The sequence below is a fragment of the Notothenia coriiceps genome, unplaced genomic scaffold (genome assembly GCF_000735185.1).
Source record: "Notothenia coriiceps isolate Sejong01 unplaced genomic scaffold, NC01 NC01_scaffold00026100, whole genome shotgun sequence".
Classification (NCBI taxonomy): Eukaryota; Metazoa; Chordata; class Actinopteri; order Perciformes; family Nototheniidae; genus Notothenia; species Notothenia coriiceps.
In genome coordinates, this window is record NW_011358801.1 from 350,135 (window position 1) to 372,841 (window position 22,707).

General features: G+C 40.2%; 1 protein-coding gene across 1 annotated transcript; it reads left to right on the forward strand.

The window, feature by feature from the left end:
- Nucleotides 1-1,775: 1,775 nt before the first annotated feature.
- On the forward strand, nucleotides 1,776-6,703 carry skida1 (SKI/DACH domain containing 1). Its single transcript, XM_010784066.1, has one exon. It carries the CDS (start codon nucleotides 2,099-2,101, stop codon nucleotides 4,370-4,372), a length of 2,274 nt encoding a protein of 757 aa, XP_010782368.1. The 5' UTR covers nucleotides 1,776-2,098; the 3' UTR covers nucleotides 4,373-6,703.
- Nucleotides 6,704-22,707: the final 16,004 nt, after the last annotated feature.

Below are 22,707 nucleotides of genomic sequence, written 5' to 3' on the forward strand. Positions count from 1 at the left end.
CACACACACACACACACACACACACACACACACACACACACACACACACACACACACACACACACACTCTTCCTCCTCCTCCTCACCTGCAGAATATTTTCCCACAATGCACCCTGAGGCTCAGACACCTTCCTGTGTCACATGACCTCTGCTAATCTGATAATACTCTGTGTGTGTGTGTGTGTGTGTGTGTGTGTGTGTGTGTGTGTGTGTGTGTGTGTGTGTGTGTGTGTGTGTGTGGTGCACGTGCGTACTTGGCTCAAAGTGTGCGTCTTTCTTTATGATTATGCGTGTGTGTGTGTGCGCATATCCTGGTGTGTATATTAGGTGAAAAGTCATTGCGTTGTGTGTGTGTGTGTGTGTGTGTGTGTGTGTGTGTGTGTGTGTGTGTGTGTGTGTGTGTGTGTGTGTGTGTGTGTGTGTGTGTGTGTGTGTGTGTGTGTGTGTGTGTGTGTGTGTGTGTGTGGTGTCCTCGGCGTGCACATGCAATATGTAGGCTACGTATTAACAGAATAAATGTTAAAATGTGTACAAAATATTACACCAAATCAGGTCCTATAACTAAAGTGATCTTTTTGCATTAATCCACACAAAGCGTGCGTGTTCCTGTTCCCCGTTATGAAAAGCTATACTTGTTGATTATACTATTATTAACGTATAGCCTATATGTTTTAATATGTTATAATTATTGGTTAAACCTATTTTTGACTATGAAATCTTAATCACATTGTTTAATGGCTTAACTTATTTTCTTGAAAATCTTTGTGGGAAAAGCAACCCTGACTCTGCACTTTTACTGTCCAATCACTGCTCGCCTTGTTTCACCAAGCTACAATCTAACTGGGATTTGTCGGTGTAGCACGAGTCCACTAAACTCGCCTGAATATAATTTCTAGTGTTTGACAATAAGGCACTTTTTTTTATCTCCAATTATAGCAATTAACTACACACTATACATACTATATGAACGTTGTAACACCCTGCTGAGCACATTTCAAATTAATGCAAACACACACAGGGAGGAAGACGCACACACTGAAAGGGAAAAGGTTGAAAATGTCGATGTAGTAAGGTAAAAACAGACGCATTAATATAGGCCCTCACAGAATAAATATAGGAAAAGTGTAGGTCATTTAGTCAAGCATCGAGGAAGAAAATCGTATGGACGAAAAGCCCGAGCCAAAAGAAGCACGTAGAGCCGTGGTCAGGCAAAATGTGGAAAAGCAGCTCTGCAAGTGTAAAAAGCAAATGTCTTTGTTTAAGCTGCGCTGCGTTAACACACACTGTGGAGTCAGTTCAGCAGCACACTATCGATTGCATACTCCTGCATGCATTTTGACGTGAAAAGTGAACAGCACTTAATGCATTCCAGTCTTATCGTGACATTCTGCAGACTCATAAACCTATTCTGGTTTAGCAGCTGGAAATATGAATTTGCTTTATTTTCTCCAACAGTGAAGAATTTGGGCATTGTATCAGTGGGGTGTGTGAGGGGGTGGGGATGGGATATCCATTTGTATTGCATCACCTGTCAGCCGCGTCCAATGGGCGTCGACTCGGAGGGCATTAATTGATGAAGGTGTCTCCAGACCGGCGCACCTCCCCTCTCTGTCATTTTATTTGTGGCTCGACCAGCAGCCAGAATAGCAGCTGCATTTTTAGCTCTTATTCTTTCTCTCTCTCTCTTTCTCCCTCCCTTCCACCCTCACAACTCCCTCCCCCTCTCCCCCCTCTCTCTCTCTCTCTCTCTCTCTCTCTCTCTCTCTCTTCTCGCTATTTTATCCCTCTGGCTGAGGCAGTGGTGTACACCTACCCCTCGTCCTGCTGCCGACCAGAGGGGAGTGGAGCCGGCAGAGGCAGGTAGCAGCAGCCCCGGCTTGGTGGACGTATCCGTCGCATTCCTCCACCATGCCGGACCGGGGCAAGAGGCGACGGGTGGATGCTGTCACATACACCGGCAGCTCCATTTAATGTCAAAGTTTGCATTTCATGATGCAGCAGTGTGGATTAAAGGTATGAGCAGGATGAGCTCTGTGCCATTCACCGGTAAATCCATAGCATACTGAGACTGCATGGATTAATATTGGATACATAAAACATGGGAGACCTGGAGTGTGGTTTTGAGGAAATGCAAGGAGTGAGATTGGGATACCTGCTCATCCAAGGCAAGCAAATGTTTGCTTTGTCTCAGGTCTTCACAGACCTTCTGCAGAACATCCCCCGGACCACGGTGCACAAGCGCATGGACCACCTGAATGTGAAGAAGCACCACTGCGACCTGGAGGAGCTGCGGAGGCTCAAAGCGATTAACTCTATAGCTTTCCACGCCGCGAAATGCACGCTCATATCGCGGGAGGACGTGGAGGCTCTATATTTCTCCTGCAAGACGGAGCGGGTGTTAAAGTCCAACAAAAGGAAAGCGAAAGCTGCGTGCTCCCCCGGGGCTGAGGACGCGTCCCAGGGGCGTGCAGACACCGAGCTATGGAAGGAGAAAGTTTGGTTCAGTTTGCACGGTGTCCCGGAGACACCTCTCAACAAAACGAGCAGGAGGAAGGAGCTGACTCCCTGTCTCACCGACTCCAAACTACCTCAGTTTTACCAGAAAACGAACGGACGGGAGTACCGCTCGGCGACTAAGTCCGGTCACAAACACTTTAAAAACTATGAAACAGCGAAAACATCAGGGAACCGGGTCACTCTGAGCCAAAGGCAAGCGTTTTTCCGGCAGCCGGTAGTGCTTCAGTCCGCCATATCTGCTCAGTCCAGGCTCTCGCGCTCAGCCGGCGACCTACTTCACAAAAGGAAGAGGAGGCGCGAGGGGGGCAGGAGCAGACACGCGCAACAACACGTACCGCCGGTGCTGCTCGTGCAACCCAAATCCAGCCACGGGACTTCTTTCGGTGCTTTCCACCTCGGTCCGGATCTCTTTCTGGACCCCAGACCTCACCATCATCACCACCACCACCACCATCATCACCACCACCACAACGAGTCCGGTTTCCCGGAGAGCTACAGCAGCGACACCGAGTCCAGCACCTACTCAGACCGGGCCGACTCAGACTTTGGGTCCGGCTTCTCCAGCACCAGCAACTCCGGGAGCTCCGAGGAAGAGGAGGAAGAGGAGGATGAAGATGACACGCAGTCAGAGAGTTCAGAGGTCAGCTCGGATGAAGAGGAGAGCTCCTCTCAGTCCGACTCCAGCTCTGTTTCCAGCCGGGTTTCGGTGCAGAGCATCCGGTTCAGACGGGCCCGGGTTGGCTCTGTCTCCAAAAGTGTCAGTACCGGTAAAGCCCCTCTGGTACTGCAGCCCACGTTTCACTACAACCAGCCCCAAGAGAAACCACACCAGTCACTGGGCCACGTTTCCGCGTCACAACCAGGGGACAGGAGACAGAAAAAATGTGAGTTTAACTGCAGTGAAGCTAGAAAAGACTTTGGACCTTTACAGCCGCCAAGATTTAACTCAAGTCTCATGGGAGAGAGCTTTTTATTCGAGTACAAAAAGGGGAACGCTTTTGAGTCCGATCCAAACAGTGTGGACCCTTATTCACCGGGACACAACCGGATGTCCCCCCCCTCACGCAGAACACTTCAGTGTGACCATGACAGACACACCAAGCGCCCCAGATGCACCGAAAAAAGGGAGTCGAAGCCCAGCAGCCTGAAACTGTCCCCTCCGCTGAAGAGAATAAAAATCGAGCCAGAGGAGCTCTCTGTGTCCGCGGCCCCCCGCCCGGACCGCGGCAGGACACCCCCCTTCAACCTCCACAATGTGAAAGTTAAAGTGGAGGAAAGCTGTGATGAATATGAATACCAGAGCCAGGCAGCCAAATGCAAAGGAGATAAGACAGAGAGCAATGGGCAGTATCCCCTCAAACATGGGGGCTATTTCAGGATTAAAGCTACAGCGAAGAGCCCTGATGTGGCCCCCAGGTCCCCCTGCAGCCCTCAGGAATGCAGGAGCTCCCCTTGTATTGAGGAGGGGAACAAAACCTGCAGGACTCCGGTGCTGGGGGGGAAAAAAACTCGAGTTTCCAGGACGCAAACAAAACACAGGGTCAACCAAGCTGCCTCTTCCTCCTCTTCTTCGTCGTCCTCTTCTCGTCCAGAGGAAGTATCCACGGAGGATTTACCGAGCAGACGCAAACGCAGCACTGTAGCATCGCCTGCTAAAATGCTTTTCAGCCTGATGGCACATTTCCCCTCCCCGCCGTCGCTGGTTGTTGGCAGCGACGGGGATTTGTGCCCTGCTTACTCCCTTAAGTCGCCGAGGGGCGCCGGGCCTCCCCCTCCGTCCCACCCCGTGTGGAGGTGGCAGCCAGGCGGACAGATTCTCCCTCCCCCACCCGCTCAGAGGACTAGGAAATACTGAGCAGGGGTTTAAAAACAATAGCCTTCACCATCGACAACCTCTCCGTGAGCTCACCACTCGCAACTTTACCGGTGTGCAGCCAATTTTCTGTGAATGGGTTTACATTCCGCTTTGTTTTGAAGTTTGATCGAGAAAAAAACAACCTTTTTGGAGCCTCAGAAAACGCCAACAGGACTGTGAGACACTGCTCGTGGATTTACGCTTAAAAAAACTGTTTGAAATAAGCTTTCAATCCTAAGCAATATGTTTCTACGTGACTCTTTCTTCTTCGCTTTTTCTATGCTCGACCTGTTGGATTGTATGGTGCCAGGGTGTGTGCTTAAAGGAAATGTTGAAAAAAAAAAATGAAAAAGCACTCCTTTAAATTAGGCTATCTATAGCTGGGACTGAGGGCTAGTTGGTAAATCAATAAAAAAAAAAAAATCAGGGTTTCCCATTCTGTGCCACCTGGTAATTGTATATGTCAAAGCTGTTTTCTTTCATGACATGCTGACCACAATGCCCTACATTTCAGAGAATCATTAAAAAAGTTGGTTCACTAATATCTATCTTATTATACTCACAGAAAAGCCTTTATTAGATTTGGCAGGAGTGTATTCTTGCTGGTTGTGGTTTTTTCTTTCTTTTCCTAGAGTGCTTGATGGTTTTCAGTCTTTCAGGTTTTCTTTCTGCTGAGTATTTCCTGGTTTGCAAATGTGTGACAGTGCACAGACGCAGGCCCAGACACAACACAGGCCTTATGTACAGACAATCAAAAAGAGAGAGGCTCAGACCTTCATTATAGCACGTCAGCTCTTTGGTGCAAAACTGTATTTTCCTCTATGCAGGACTAATGTAAAGCTAAACAAACAGTATGCCAATATCCAAGCTATAGGCAGTGGATGGGATGGGATTTAGCAGCCCATATGGGGGGGTTAACAGCACCAAAAACAGCGTGAAACATCTTCAAGCTCTGGCTACTCTGAAACAATTCGACAAAGCACAAGAGATAGGCTTAAAGGCACTTTGATACTGTTGGGGGGTCTTGTTTTTAGCTTTCTGACTATAGCCTGTGAAATGATGTCTGAGAGAACTTGAAAAAATAAATCATTTGGATCTACACACAAAGGCCAAACTGCATTAACTTCACTGATATTTGAATATCTAACCATGCCATTCTGGTTTTCTGATTTAAAAAAAAAGAATTTAATAATATGCTAATTTCCGTGAAGCCACTGTTGTTCATTATTCTCTTTGCAGCTGAAGTTAATTGTCTCGATCTAAGCTGGAAAAACGCCAATTATTTCCTATTATTTGACACCCAAAATACAATCAGTTTTAAAATACTGCTCTCTTTATATGTCGAACATCACCATCTCATTATCTTTAATGTAGCCTTTGGAATATGGCCGCTCAGTGAATGTAGTGTCCCTGATTGATTTACTCCCTTTAATTCATTACAGACTGCACACACAGGAAGTGAATCCAGTGATTGAAGCTGCACCTACATGCAGGTATTTTACGTAAATGTGTGTTTTTAATGGCAGTACAGGTTTGCTAATTGGCAGGCTTTCAGTCTGCGACAAAGAGAGGCCCAGCTTATGGCGAGCCACACCACAACAAACCCAAAGCCTGGATGATGTCAGCCCCTCACACGCTGCATTCATTCAGAGGATTGTAGAAAATGGGTGATTGTAAAAAAAGAAAAAGTGAGTTCGCCTGAATCAGCGTGGATGCATATGTTTAACCACGTGATTAACTCTGCAGCCATGAGAGAGATTTTCAAACTTGAACTTTTATCCCCAGCGCGTAAAACTGGCTGTTTCTGACACAAGCTGAGCAGGCTTGCAGTAAAACGGAGGGGGTTGAGAGGGTGCTGTGTTGCAAGAGCTTTCAACCTTTAATCCGCATGTCAAAAGCATAGGCTGCACGGCACAGGAAGAAGAGGAATAGCCTCACCCAGAGCATGCAGGTCCCCCCACCCCTGTCGCACCGGCCTATTCTACGCACAATGCGCGGCCGAGGGACGGAGGTGGTGGTAATGGCCTGTTGGGAGGGCCTTTCTCACCGTTAAGACAAATAGCTCACTGACAGTGACGCTATCAATGTAAACAATTGCAGCGTGCACCCCCCTCCTCCCCCTCCTTCTCCTCGTTCACTCATTTTTTGATACTTGAGGTCAGCTTTTTGACATGGAGTTTGAAGTCACTGGTTGTTTATATGAAGCTGGATATTTATTTTTGTGACTTTTTCCTGGGGTTTCTTGTATATTGATTTGTTGTTGTTGTTGTTGTGAATATTATATAGAACAACTGCACTCGAAATGGAAACTTGAACGGTGGATTTCTGAAGCACTTTCCCTCTCTTTTCTTTTTATAATTATTATGAAGCATTCATTAAACGCGACTGAGTGTAATGATCAGACTCTGTCTTTCTTTAGGACCATCACGTGTGGGTTTTTTCCAGGGGGGGTTAACAGATTTAATGATGGAGGAATTGCCCTGGTGTTTGCATTGGGAGAGGGTTATGAAAACAAAGTGATTTTTAAACTTTATTTTATGGGGGTTCCCCTTTCTTTTTTATCTTTGATTTTGGAGCTGCTTTTCATCATTGTTTTATGTTGCAGTATTTCGCCATGCCCTCAGCCTTTCCATTTTCGCTGTAACACGAGTCATTGTGTAAATGTTAAAAGGCGTTTAGGGAAATTAGGTGTATCCATTCTTCAATTAAATAACAGATAAGAGTTTGTCCTGAGGCAAACGGGGTTTAGATTTAAAAGAAAATAGATCCCAAGCAGTGCTTATCCACATTGTGGGCAGTTTAAACCAACAATAGAACTTAATGCAGATGCTAAATGCCCCTCAAACATGCTCCAGTATCTCTGGTTGAACTCTTGCAGCAGAGAGGGAATCCCTCCGTGTTTTAAGGGGTGTGTGAGGGAAGAAGTGGTAGGCCTGCGGAGCCTGCAATAATAACAAGAGGCAAACCGCAGACATTTACGCATGCAGCATTTCCAACCACTGCACATGAGGAGGTGCACGCCTCCTCGTTTTAATACGTGAAGCAGAGAGAAAGCTCCATAAAATGACCTTTAGATCTGTGCAACTCGTAAAAAAAACATTATTGTAGCATGCATTTGCAGGCAGCTTGGAGTAAAACAACGTTATTCCCAAATAGGATTATATGGGTTTAGCCAACAATTGGGACCATGCATACAAATACAATAATCTCAAAAAGAGAAGAGATGTTATATGCCAGATTATAGTTTAAAGCAGGTACACACACCAACATTAAACATTTCCTAACATCACACTAACAATAAAAAACAGATCAAAATACAGTAATATTTAATATATATAATGTAAATATAATATTTATATATAAATACGAATACATTTGTCACTATACATTTACAATGTATTTAAAATAACCTGTCAAATTACAGTAAAAATAATTTTGGCAAGACTGCTGCCCAAAATCCACTTTTTCCCACTGTGGCAAAAAGGGAAAAAATCGGAGTATCTTGCAGCAAAACTACAACATGAAAGGAAAAGCAAGGAGCAGAGTATTGATACCACAGTGGATAAAATACAATAAAATAATATGAATTAACAGCTATATGTACCTGGTATACACACAGGGATAAAGCTACAACCTTGCCCAAAGGCTATTCACGTTATTGTGCGCAATGCAACTTTTGTGAAGCTTTGAGCTCCTCGCTCAGTCTGCCATGTTTGACGTGATGTTTCCCTGATTAATGGGACTCTGCGGTGTATGGTCCAGGCCAAAGCCCCGGGGTTGATAAGGGGAGCCGGGGCTGGCAGGCTGTCTGGCCCCGGCACGGAGCCTGCAGGGGCCAACAGGGAGCACAGCCATTATACTGCTGCTGGCGTTTCAGGGTTAAATTCCAGTGCGGATTGGAAACCAGTAGACTGTAACTCCTATTGAATAACAAAAGGAGGAAAAAAGAACGAAACACGCCTTAACGCAATTTGCTCGAAATACAATAAAATAAAAGGGTTTTCTAAAGAGCTCAATGATATTTGTCGCTGACTGGAAAACGAAGTTATGGGTAATGCTGACAGACACATGCCGCGTTAAGGTCAGCACTTTGCATTGATCTTTGAGACAATCACATATGGAGACCGATAAATGCTGTCAGGACGTTTTTATGTTTAATCTCTCAACTGTGAACGATCTGTGCGTCACTCAGCCTTTCACACAAGGTCACTCTCTGGCTCATAATATTTTTGACGTAAAATATTACTAAACAAGAGGAGAATTTGTTTACAAATGTGTGCCTTACTGAAGGCTTTAATGGCTGTTTTTTCTTTCAGTGCTTTTGTGTATTTGTGGTTCTCATGGAGCAGAAGAGCCCTTGAAATCTGCTCTCTGCATGATAAAATATGTTGCACAAACTTCTCAAACTTCCTCGCAGTTCAGGGTGAAATCTGCACATTCGCAAGCACACGTTTTGTTTTTCAGCCAAAGCTGATGGCTGACCTGCTGTGGATACATTTGCAACACCAATTTAAAATGAAAAAGAAACTCCTATATTTATAAAATCAAGGAAATGTCAAGCTGCTAAATCAGAATGAATTTAATAAATTGTCAAATTATTTCTGTACTTTTTCTTATGATGTAATAGCTGCAGGACAGGTCATGCAGTGCGTAAAACCATGTGCAACCCCAAAAGGAGTGTATTCATAAGGGACTTCAACGATACTCAGTCGATTGTTTGATGCTAAAGAAGGGGCGACATTTATTGAAATTAATTTGTATCGTTTCAAAATAAAAGCATACTCTTATAATTAAGTTAAACACCACGCGGAGTGTAAGTGCCGCGGTGTCCACGTGAGTGGGACTGAACAGAGCAGAGCTTCTGTGTGAGGTGAAAAACAAAGTTTCCCCAGGGGAAGAGGCTTTAAACTAACGGTTCCTCATACGCTGCTGTGCTTTAACGTTAATATATGCACTATCTGAGAAACCGTGTGATTAAATGGACAATTAAATGTAAAACGTCCCAACTCCCATATTCCTCTCTGCTTGCTATTGGAATGAGCTATAACACTTTCATGCTTTAACAGTGGTGTGACTTTAAATATAGTCGTATTAAGGACGTTTAATGTATAGAGAGAGGCCATTGAAGACAAACTATCGAGCATTTTTTTAATTCAAAATGTAATTTTTTTAACAAAATACCCTCCAACTTCTGTATTTACAGCCTGTATACATGTTACTTTTAACATGTTTAGTGTATGTTGACTGGCAATCAATCAATGCGGCTAAACGTGTCAGACCTCCATGCATTCAAAAATAAGTAGAGCAAAGGTCAAGGGTTTATGACATTATAATATTAATATAATCATGCGGTTACGTAAGTCTGGAGACAAAGCAAAGCATGAATAAAATGTACGTTTTAAAAATATGATCTGGTTGACTCCCGAAGTTTAGATTGCTGCACATTAAAATACGTAACATTCCCACACATTCAGCACCATTTCCACTGAAGTCATGTGTTTCATTGCAGCCTCCATCGTCGCCTAACATGAGGAGGAAGCAGCGGGGGAAGCAGCGGAGCCTCTGCTGGGGTTTACCCGGCTTCCCCTGCTCAGACCCGGGGTCAGAGGGAGGGGTGGCGGCCTGAGAGGAAAACTCTGCTGCTGCAAATTCTCCTTCTTAAAATCACACCCAAACAACAAAAGTATTCAGTGCGATATGGTAAGTTTGTCAATGCAATTTAAACAACAACACATGCTTAAACTGCATTTAGTTAAACGGCATAGCGGATATAGTTTTTTTTCTAGGTTTCTCTTTTCTTTTAACTTTTTTAACTTATTGTTTGTTATTTATTTGCTATGTTTGTGTCACTAAATGGAATGATCTATCACTAAATGGAATGATCTATCAATCAAACTTTATTATAAAAACAATGTGACTCCAAAAATCTGGTAAGGCAGCAAAACACCTAATATATTATGGGTTGTATGATAAAAGCCTATTTCTTTCATTTTTTTCATTTTGTATTATTAATACATTTTTATACCCTTCAAATTAAAATGTCTGATCACGTGGTGAGGATACTTTTACTGACGTGATATTTCCCAGTCTGCAATTAAATTCAAAGGATCTAGCATTAATTAGTGACCCCACAGAGGAGGAGGAGGAGGAGGAGGAGGAGGAGAAGGAGGAGGAGNNNNCACACACACACACACACACACACACACACACACACACACACACACACACACACACACACACACACGGCACATCTTCAGATTAATTCACTATTTGATAGCTGCCATAGAAGCAAGTTTTCACGATGCATTTGGTCTAAAATTGTTTATCCTATACATAGATGTGGATCCAAAATATGTTGAAGAACTTTCCATAGAAGGGTATTTTGCATTTCCATAAATAAAGTGGAAAAACAACTCTTAGGAATGAAACTCAAATGACCCTTGTATGCACATTTTAACGTCTATTTGAGTCTAAGCTGCTGTAAATGCCGTCCTTTAGAAAACAACCAGAGAGGACAGAATAAATCTCCTGTGTGCTCATCCTTTATTTCAGCTGATTGAAATGTTCCACGGCCTGAAAACTAATATCTGGACACTGGTTCCCTTTATAAAGCCACAGATCAGTTGAGGACATTACACACTACAGGGGGATTTGAACAGGGCCACAAGCAGCGGTGACCTTTGGCCCCTCATACCAGGGAGTTAGGACCCGGAGCCCAGGGTGGATTTGGGGATAAAAGACAGGGAACCTCCTCCACCGCTGACACAGGGACATCAAAAACCCATATAACTTCAATTATTAACACATAAAATAGTAATAATCAGGCTTATATGATGAAAAATCATATATCTGAAATGTTCTAACAGTGTTCTCGTGTATTCATTTTCTCTCCTCAGTTCTACGTCAAACATCACTCAGAGACATTGCCTTGCTGCAGGGCACGCAGGCAGGCAGGAGAGGAGATGTGTCAAAACCAAATTTGAGCGGATGAGCTTCCCTTTCTTCTCCTCTTTAAGTTGAGTTCCTTAAATTGGGTGTGTGAGAAATATAATAGGACTCTTTTTTTGGGGGGGTTGTCTGGGCCTTCACCAGATAATGTTTCAGACAAGTTTCAGGTATTCAGGATGTGGGACAAAGGGGAAAGCCAGAAGAGTGGTAAACAACTCTTTATTAAGGCCACAATTTATCACTTTTAAGTTATTTTATTTATATATTTAATTGTATTCTGACTGCACCTTGGGCCGTAAATAAAATAAAAACAATTCTCACTTCTTTATGGAGCACTTACAATTGTTTTGCTTATTTGAAGCTCGTTTACTTGCAGGATTCTTGCTATATTTGGGTTTGTATCTTCATATTTGAATGCACTTAATGTAAGTCTGTTAGGATAAAAGTGTAAAGACTTTATTCTGTATTGCTTTTTAAATAAAAAATGAGGACATTATGTGAAGTTTGCAATACTACTACCTTTATAATTTCATTTTCATTTGCATGAAGAGTGTATTTTCACATGCCTATATGCTTGCTTTTCAGTTTATATTATATTATTAAAAGTATTGAGAATGTATACTTAAGAAAAGTATACTACAATTCAAAAGTCCTGCATGCAAAGTGTAAAATAAAAGTAAGTAAATGTAGTCTACTTAAAATATAAAAGTTGAAATATTACCAATGGGCGCTTGCATTAAAAATATGTAGTTATTATTATAATTGTAGTAAAAAAAAAACACGTACAGAATTCTATGCAGTTTTGTACTATTGGGTGGTTTAATTTACCTTATAAAGAGGCACTGAATTTTGTTTTTGAAACTGAATCTGAAAAGTTAGTAGCAGCTAAAGTCCTAAAATACATAAAGGGAAGTAAAACATTTACAACACTTCCCCTTGAAATGTGTATGAAGTAAAAAGTGTTACAAGTAGCTTACATTTGTATTAAAGTACAACACTTGAGTGAATGTTCCATACTGGTGTATACTGACCTAATCATATTTTGTAGATATTTTATTATTATTCTGATATTGTTGTGTTTATTTCCTCGTGTTCCTTTACAACACACATGTGTTTTCTTGTTGTTCCTGTTGTCGTGCTATATGTTGCATAATATCCTATGAAACAGATTTTCCCTCTGCAGACGTTGTTGTCCCACACAGCAGATTGCCCCTGGTGATCCGGCTCTGATAAGATCTGCATGTTAAAGTGGATCCTCGTTAATAATTTGGCCTGATTGAGGCTGTTTGGAGTGAAATGTGAGCCTCCAGAGCTGCCTCTCCTCCCCCCAGCGACTGAGGCTGTCAAAACAGCTTTTAAATAAGGATGTTTCACTTCAAGGTTAAAGAAAAGAGGACTCAAACTGTATTAAAAGCCTGTCCTGCTTTAGTTAAGTTATAGGATATAATGTGTGTTAATATCAATGCATGTGCTTATTGACCTGCTGCTAATTACCCATTACTAAATAACATTTCACAATTATTTTGTTTTTTTCACTTTTCTTCACTGACTTTAATTCTGCTAAGACTGGTTTATAATGACTCTCCACATTTACCTTGTATTTTCCAGGCCTCCTTCGTGGACTCTTGCATTGAACAAGGGCCAAATTAAGTCTCTCTAACAAGCTCTGTGCACAAAGACTCAGGTAGAGGGGTTGGACACACACACACACACACACACACACACACACACACACACACACACACACACACACACACACACACACACACACACACACACACACACACACTGCTGAAGAGCTTTTGTCCACTTAATGCAGCTGATTGGATGATAAGTTGATTAATTTATGAACTAACATGAAGCATCATTGGACATAGGATTTAATGTCTTCCATTATGTGTCCATCAAATATTCAGATGAAATTTATATTTATGCATATCACACAAAATAAAAAATGTAGCCTATAGCAATGCTAGTATACTGAAAAATATGAGGAGTGTAATAAAACTGAACTAGCTGTTTAGACAACAATTTGTACATGGAACTGATATATACTGAAACAGCCTTTTAAGAAAAGCATGTTTTCATTTCCTCTATCATTTTTGTTTTATTTATTGAGGATTGAGGTTAAACTCGCTGCCATGACTGCCCACTCTTGAGTCAATCGTGTTATGGCAACATGATGCAGCCTTTAGCCTCTACTAAAAAAATATCACAAAGTGAAATGAGAGGGGTCAGTATACTCACATTAAGAAAGCTTTACTTAGAGCACAATGGAGATCAAACATGGAGCTTTTTAGCATCTCATGATATAAATTGAGAGAAATTACATGTTAATCCCTGTAAAGTAAGTTTGGTTTTGTCAGAAGGATTCATGTGTGCTGTATTTATTTTTGACTCTCGGAAAATACAAATATATTGGAACATGTTCACCAAACCACTGTCTCATAAAGACTCAAATAAATTTAGAAGAGAACATATTCTAGCAACTGCATGGAGAATTTGATGTATTTGAGGGAGAACCGACCTTTTCAACTTTAAAAATAAAGGTACTTCATATATTTCAATTTGTAGAAGGACTTCCGCAAGAAAGCTCAAGAACCTCGAGTATGGTGTTACAATTCCTCCAGAAGACAGGAAAAAAATAGTTAGAAAATACTAATTTATTCTCAGCTGAGTATAACTTTGCTCTGCATGTGGAATAAAAAGATGGGTCAAATATGAGCTCCAACCGCGGATCACATGAGCAACTTATTTATTTATTCAGTTCAATCTACCTATTTTATAAGTCAAAATGTAGTCCAAACCCTTCTTTCATTATCCTTTCCAAAAAAAAAAACGCTTAGAAAATTACTAAAATGTAAACCAAACTGATTAGATGTGCTGCTTTTCCTCCACTTAGTCCCTGCTTTTTTAACACCCCCTTATGACTCTAGGTATTTATTATATAATATCTATTTTTATGCCACCTAAAGCTTCTCCACAGTGTACCGGAGTTGGTGTCCTCGGTAGTGGCGTAGACTGCCGGAGTTTACACAACGACTCTCCGTTACGCAGCGGCGCCGTAACGCTCATCCAGCAGCTTCTTTTCAAACATTTCGTTGATTTAATCATTAGTTTATTGTGTCATGGCGCACACACGGTGAAAACACGGCACTCCTTTAACGAATGAAGCCGGTGATAGGAGCTCAAAGGCCCGGGGAGGGTTTTACGCAGCGTCACGACGGCAGCGCCACATATTCATGTTTAGTGTTCGGATAGAAAATGCTCCAGTGTGCTCTGGGAACATCCAGGGGAGGGGGGGGGCTTCAATGGGCTCCGGTGGGTCGTGCAGCAAATAAAACATTATGTATTAACTTCAAATAAATTAATGGTTTAAATGTAATATGTCCTATATGGCCGTCAAACAGGATTCACTCCTATTCCTGCTTTCTATAACAGCTTTATGTTCAAATAGCTAATTGAACACATAATAAATCATCAATAAAATCATGGTATTGAATGTTTTTTTGGAAATCAAATACGATTTTTTGTGTTTCTTTGGTCACATATTGTGTTTTGTGGGTGAGTATATGGTGTGAAAAACGTCCAAGAGTCCCTGCGTGGAGAGACGAAACGAATTCGCCAAAAATATGCGCGTATTCCGGATAAAAAATGGACAGAGAAAATGTGTTGATTCCCCCCGCTGTGCCCCTCTGTGCTGCAGGCAGCTCGTGGAGGTTCTGCAGTCTGACAGCGCCCTCTGCTGGCTGTAAAAAGAGTGGGAAAACTCTCTTAAAGGGGAGGTCTGGAACCCGGAAGCGATGTTTTAAGGTGGAGCGGTGGAGTTAGCTGCACGGTGAGTGAGCTTCCACTAAAGAGCTAACAGGGCACTCAGAGGAGACACTTTCACTGGTTTCGATATGTTGTGGCATTTCTCTCTACACACTGCAACACATATCAAGAGCTGGAGCTGACACTCTTACCTAAACAAGTGGAAAAAAACATCCATGTTTGTGAGATGTTATTATATCTCTAGTTTCAAAGAGACAGCCTTGAAGATTTATCTAAAAAAGCAAATAAGTGGCGACTAGTAAAAGAACATAGGGACGATTTAAGGAACTCATACACACAGTTGAAGCTTGGTTGCTTTATATTTCATCTCATTGCCCTTTCTCTCTCAGAAAAAAATATTTCAGACTTAAAGGAAATGGTGAAAAAGATCCATATTTTCCACTGCAGCTAATTTTGTTCAAGATGTTTCCCCTTAAAGAGAATAGGCGACTTCAGCACCATATTCATCTTAATATAATAAAATATGAAGACTCCAGATGTAGTTTTGTTCATGATCAGTCTCTGTCCCTAAAGCTTTCCAACCGGCTCCAAATGGGCTTCGTGAAAAATATTATATATTTTAGGTCTACCTGAAACATGTGAACGCGCAGCAGGTCACAGTCCGGTTTACAGTTACTCAAATAAAACGGTAAAATACTATTATATTATAAATGTGTACTAAGGATAGAGACATAATATAAAATGAAATATATATTTCGTTTTTATCAACACAGGTTCCCGTTTTTATGGATACATCGCGTGTAAAGGCATTTACTTTTCCCTATAAGTAGGATTTCCCCACAGATCCTACATTATAGGCTAGGTGTTGAATGTAGAATCTACATTTCCCTGTAGCCTATGTGTTGTGCTGTGTACAACAGATAATAGCCTACTCCTTATTGGTATTTATGTAGGCCTATTGTGTTTTGTTTTTTTCTTCACGAAATGGAGAATTTATGAGACAACATGTCACCAAAACTGGATAAAAAAGGAGAATAATGGTTTGGTCATATGCAAATTTATTTTGTATTTATTTCTGCACGAGTAAAGACAAAATACGCACTCATAACTTTGCATGGACTACTTTTTGCAGGACTACTTTTTTGCAGCACATTACCTTGCGCATAATTTGATGTCAGCTTCCTGTCACACTCTTTCTGGTCCTTTCATTAGCATACAGTGTTCTCTGTTCTCACCTGAGCGCAGTCAGTGCACCTCTCCTCCTCCTCTTCCTCTCCTCCTCTCCTCTCAGTCTGTGCGTCCCGCTGCTCTCCTCCTGAGCTCCTGCTCCTCCTGCGGCCTTCTGTCCGGATCAGACATGTTCTTAGCTTTTGTTTGCTCGCTCCTTTCACTGGACTTCCCTCGCTGGTCAGCTGCAGCTCAGGCACCAGATCCCGGGAGTTCAGCCTGGTTCATGGGGTGCTTCACCCCCAGCAGCAGCAGCCTGTTTGCACTCAGAGGTGGCCGTGACCTTAACCCGGTAACCTGCTCTGTGCGCTGCCTGGATGAAGGGTGAGTGTGGGGGACACGTGGAGACCACTATGGGGGTCCGTCGCATTTCAGCTAAACTGTGTGTGTGTATTTTTGCGAAAAATTACAAGAAAAATCCACCCAATTTTATTTTTTAATGATTCGCATTGGGACCAGTACTATTTCAATGGTGACATTAGTCGTTGTGTTAGTTCTCTCTTATTATACATACAACAGACAGAAAAATATATATTTAAACTGGATAATTGCAGCCTATATGGTCAATTTTATTCCTCCATGTTTTTTTCCATGAAGAAAAAAAAGCTGAGAATGACCTCAAGAAGCTTAAAATGTAATTGTTTAAATGACCAAAAATTGAAATGTATGCCTTGAGCCTATAGTAACAGAACAGATGCATAGCCATATTTAACACATCTTGTATTTCCAGCAGGTATAAGCCCCCTCCTTCTGAAACCACACTTGGTTGTGTTTCTGAGTTGGATACATGCACAGCATTTAGAAAGTATTTCACTGACTCTCAGTTTTTGTTCCTGAAGGTACCAGGTTGCAGCGTTGACCTCAGAGGCTTGTTACTGTGGCAACGAGCAACATGGACTGTTGTTCGTCGAGTGTTTCAACACCTCTGCAGATGAAGGGACAAAGGAAGTCAGAGGAGGAAGAGGAAGGTGAGGCAGGCTGCAGATCTTTACTTTTTAACAAGGCTCTTTTATGTCTGTTTCATACGAGTTAATATCTCTTTACTGCCATCAGTTACGAACATTCATAAGAGTTTTAGGCATGTGGAGAAATATTTTTTGTATATATTTAAAGGCTTATTTGTCATGGCACAAAAGCTAGAGCATGGTTGTTGGCAATGAAAATCCATGGCTGCTCCAACACTGAAAAATACAATATACACAAGACATAAAGAAATATATTCAGTGCAAGAAAAAATGGAAATAAAACACAGCAAAAGAATGCTTTATGTAAAAAGCAGGAAAAGGTCAACCCTGTACAAGTAAAATAGACAAAGATAAATCAGAATATGAAATAAACAGTGGAATAAAACACTGCTTATTGTAATCAAATATAATAAATATGTGGACTTTCTAAATTAAAGCAAGTGGATATTTTAACTGAATCTTTTTCTTTTATTTCCAGTCTCCTCTCTCTCCCTGTTGGAGGAGACGGACATGTTGCTCTCTACAGGACTGAGGGGCCGTTCCAGCACCGCGTCCGTCGCTCTACGCCTGCAGACAGAGTGCATGCTGGGAAGAGTTTTGTTGTGGAAGTCTCTGGAAACCTGGCCGGACCCCCCACCCAGCCCAAAGGTCAGCTGCTGCTACTCATCATGTTCTTGGGAATATGACTCTTTAATTTGCACAAGCAGGACTTCTATTGTAAAAACTGTCTGACTATGAAAAAATAATAACGTTTTTTTGTCATGTACTTTAAGTAAAAAGGTTTATTTTTACATCATCCGTCATTTCCTTAATATTCATTTTCTATGGCTTTGTTTGTAATTGTCTAAAAATACATTAATCATAGTATTTATCATTATTTTAATCGCATGACACATTATATTTTATTATATGTAATTATTAATATAATTATTACAAAGAGTTCAGACGTTCTCACGAATGACCCTGCTGATTTGTGTTGTCAGGGTTTATGTATTCATTGTTTTGTTTTATACATTTAAGAAATGATAACTTAAAAAAGTTACATGTTTTTACAAACAAATCACATTCTCTACAATCTAGACAACACATTACATTAAGTTTTATATTTTCTATTATAGTTAGATTTTAACTGCAGAAGCACTGATGTGGTTAAACATGATCAGCAAGACTTTATCAGTGTGATATAATGGACACTTTTTAATTGTATAATTATAAACATGAACGATGGTGCCATACTGAATAACTGCTCTATATCTCATTCTATATTAATAATTATTATTATTATCTTTTGAGATAATCTTTGTGTTTTCCTAACCACTATTTTATTCAGAATATTTTTGTTAGTGAGATTTATGGGAAACAATTACATTAACCCGCAGAGAAGAAAATATCAGGACATTTTAACATAATGTTTAACTTCTATTTCTGTGAAAGGTACTAAACTAAATAAACTTATTATCATTAATACGTGTTCTAATTTAATGCAGGCAAGAGACACAAAGGTAACAGAGCGGTGAGATGACCAGCACAAAAAATATAAAAATAAATACAATTAAAATGTTATCTTATAATTAACTAAATGAATAAATAAATAAGAAAATAATAATACAAATAATGTTTTTATGCAGGTTAACTTTAGGGAGTTATTATACATTTTAGTTCTTGCTTTTTTTTAACACTGTCAAATAAACCGGTGGCTTCAAAATGACCAAACATATAAATACAAAAATGAAAAGTGTTATTTAATTTAATAATTTAATTAATTCCTCTTTTTAAAGACATAATTTTTAATGTTTTCACAACATAATTCTTTATGTTTTTCAAGTGTTTATAACGTATGGTACCTTCATGTATATCTACAATGAACATGCAATGTGTGTTAGGTTAACTTTAGGGAGTTATTATGTAGTTTAGTTCTTGCTTTTTTTAACACTGTCAAATAAAACGGTGGCTTCAAAATGACCAAACATAAAGAAAGAAAGACATTTTTTTATTTAATCTATATTTGATAGTAAACTAGTGTTTTCTGGTCCACCTTCTCCATCATTTCTCTATTTAGATTCACATTTTTACATTTGCACAACATAATTCTTTACCTTTTTCAAGTGGTACTTACCTGTATATCTATAATGACCATGCAGTGTGTGACCCCCCCTCACAGTGCAGATCCATGCAGCACAGAGAGTGTTTCCCACACACACAGACGTGACCCTCCTGGCTGTTTCTGAAGCAGCGGATCCTGCACAGCTGCTCTGGATCTTTGGAGACTCGACGTCAGAGAGGACCGCCTCCAGGAGCGTCACCAAGAGATACCGCACACCTGGCAGGTACAGATCAAGCATTTGAAATACACTATACATGCTTTTTGTTTCTATAACTGGGCTGAGTTTGATGCATTACAAGTTAGATGTAAACCAAATCTCCTGGGATCATCTGTGAACCAGAATAAAGGAAAGGAAATAGCTTTAAAACAATATTTCATTAAGATGATTTACATAAAACTGAAGGTATGAAGACAAGTGTGTATATTAATATTATTATATATATATTATTAATATGTTTCATTCATTTTCAGGGTATACATTTAATAATAATTCTGTATTATTATTATTAGTGCGAAAAGGGTGAGCATAATAAGATGGCTTTAGTTTAGAGTCAGTTTAAGTTTGCATTGGTTTGTCACTGTTTGAAAAGCAAACCAAAATAAAGTAAAAATAAACACAATAAAAAAACTAAAACTAAAATGAAATAAAAATACATTAAAACAAATACAAATATTAAAACAAAACAACTAACATAGACAGATATTTCCCCGAATAGCCCCTTTACCAGAATACAAGCTGTAACTAACATTCCTTCACCCAGAGGTGAGAGTAAGTCCTACATGTGAAGCAAGTCATGAGTAAGTCTCAAGTCTTGACCTACAAGTATCAAGCAAGTCCCAAGTCACTGTGGTGAGAGTCAAGCAAGTCAAGTCAAGTCATACGAAATTCTGATGAATAAGCCCAGTTTCCGCATTTAAATCAGTTAAAAGACAGTGGTTATGAAAATTGATTCAACCCACACTATGACCTTCATTACATACACAGTTAATCATTTGAAATCTAATTTAGACCGATGACAATCATATTAGATTCATATTAACCCCAGAACTGCAGACAATATAGCTAGGACTCAAAAAGTCTGTTCAAAAAGGCAGAATTCCAGGTTAGAAAATCATATATGGCATTTGCAATTACACATATTTAATTTAAATGTATGTTAACACTAGAACCGCCAACAGCGTCAGCACCTACATAGATATCATTTTCAAATCATTTATTTTGTTCCTCTTCATAATTTCCTTATAAACTAAGCAGGACGATTTCAAACTCACTTAATTGGGTTAATTTAGAAATTGCTTCAGTTTATCATCATAACAGATCAAAAAGTTCAGATTCATTTAACAATAAATCAAGGAATGATGCACTTCTACAAACAAAAACAACATCATTCAAAACATTTAAACAAACTACGAAAAGTAGATTATTACATTATTCAAAAGTTTCCAGTAACTTCTGATAATAACACAGGGGAAATAAAGGAGGCATCTCTTTTCCTCTCTCTCTCTCTCTCTCTCTCTCTCTCTCTCTCAGTATCAGGGTTAGTCAAAATGAATCCCTTGGCGGTTCTAGTGTTAATTTACCGTTTTTGTCTTCTCTTTGCTTTAATCGATTTGAAACCAAGTCTAACGTAGCTTAACTTAACGTTAGCTTTCTAGCTAACAACACATTCACGCACCTTTCTCTGTGGGTTTTTTTTGTAGTGACGAATGAAGTTGGATGTTGTGGTGGTCCTGTCACTGATATTTATGCTGCAGACCCTGCATACCGCTGTTCTCTTCTTATTAGCGTCATCGACAACATAATCCTTGAATCCAAACTTGACTATTTGTGGAGTAACGCTGGGTTGCCAGGTTTGCGCGCATGGCGCTATAATCACCAAATCACGTTTCGAAAAAACTTAATGTAATATCTCAATACAAAAACAAACGCAAATATTTCATTTTAAAAAGTCAAGTCTTTTCAAGTCATCTGTCTCAAGCTTAAGTCAAGTCTCAAGTCATGAATACCAAGTCAAAGTAAAGTCAAGTCTTTTATCAATGTTAGTCAAGCAAGTCTAGATAAAATACTCGAAAAAGTGTAAATTCTCATTAAGTTCTTTAGTAGGGTTATTTCACACAATGTGGGTAAAACTTTCTTCCAAACTTTCTTCCTGAAATTGGAATCCAGTATTTGTGCTCTTTGCCAAGTCAAGTCTGATTCTGATGTCCAGAGGTCATTAAATTTCCACCAGGTGTAACCACTCTATGGAATATAGCAGACAATTGTTATTTCTGAGTAATTATAACTTATATGTACTCTACTAACTGGACACCTTTCTACACAGACGGGGACAAAAAAATTAGAATGGACAACGACAAACTTGATGACTTAAAGGGGTACCCTAACTATTTCGAGGTAGAAGTAAATAGAATACGAATTAGACTGGACACCTTCTGCGACGACGAGCCACGACTAAGGCACGGCCCTCCTATGTCATGTATAATAAAAAGTATAGAAAAACCTTTATTTAGAAAGGATGCGGTCAACGATATTGTCCATAGAGAGTCGTATTGTGTAGATAAAATAAGATAAGCATTAGCTACAAACAATCAGGCTGTACTGTGATAGATACCTTTGAATGAATTTACGTCTCCTTATTAGTTCCCTATTAAAATTGTATTCAAAATGAAGATAAAGACACTTTTCCATATGATTTAAAATGTTAATAAGGTAATTATGCACAAAGATAAATACGTGTCCGTTTCCTGTGTCCATTTGTCTTCAGCGCACTTCTACTGCTGTTTAATTATTTATTTGAAATTTTGAGGAAGAAACTGGTAATTTGGTTGTTACCTTACCTAGTGGTTATCTTGTTTTGTTAGTATTGTTTATTACGAGAATAATACCGGTGCCGGAATGAATCCCCAAATAACATGGTAAGTTTATGTCCTGTATAGCTGTATTGAGTGTAAGTAATAGAGCGACGGTGAAGTTTTCCTAGTGTTTGTGCGCAAAAAAAAAATGTCGTGTAGTATTGGGACGTAAGCTTTGTCCTAGGTGTCTTGTTGTAGTAGTGGACGTAATTTGTCCTAGTGTGTTGTGGTAGTATGGACGTAAGTTGGTCCTGGTGTTTGTGTAGTAGTGGACGTAAGTTTTCCTAGTGTTTGTGTAGTCATGGACGTAAAGGTTTGTCCTTGGTGTTTGTGTAGTTATGGACGTAAGTTTGTCCTGGATGTTTGTTCGTAGTACGGACGTAATTTCCCTCCGGCCCACTTCCGTTCTCCACCCCCTGAGCTCAGGTGACGTGAACTGAGCTCAGTCTGAGATCAGCGATATA

Coding starts and splice junctions, on each gene's coding strand:
- skida1 (XM_010784066.1), top strand. CDS start 2,099: ATGGGAGACCTGGAGTGTGGTTTTGAGGAAATGCAAGGAGTGAGATTG.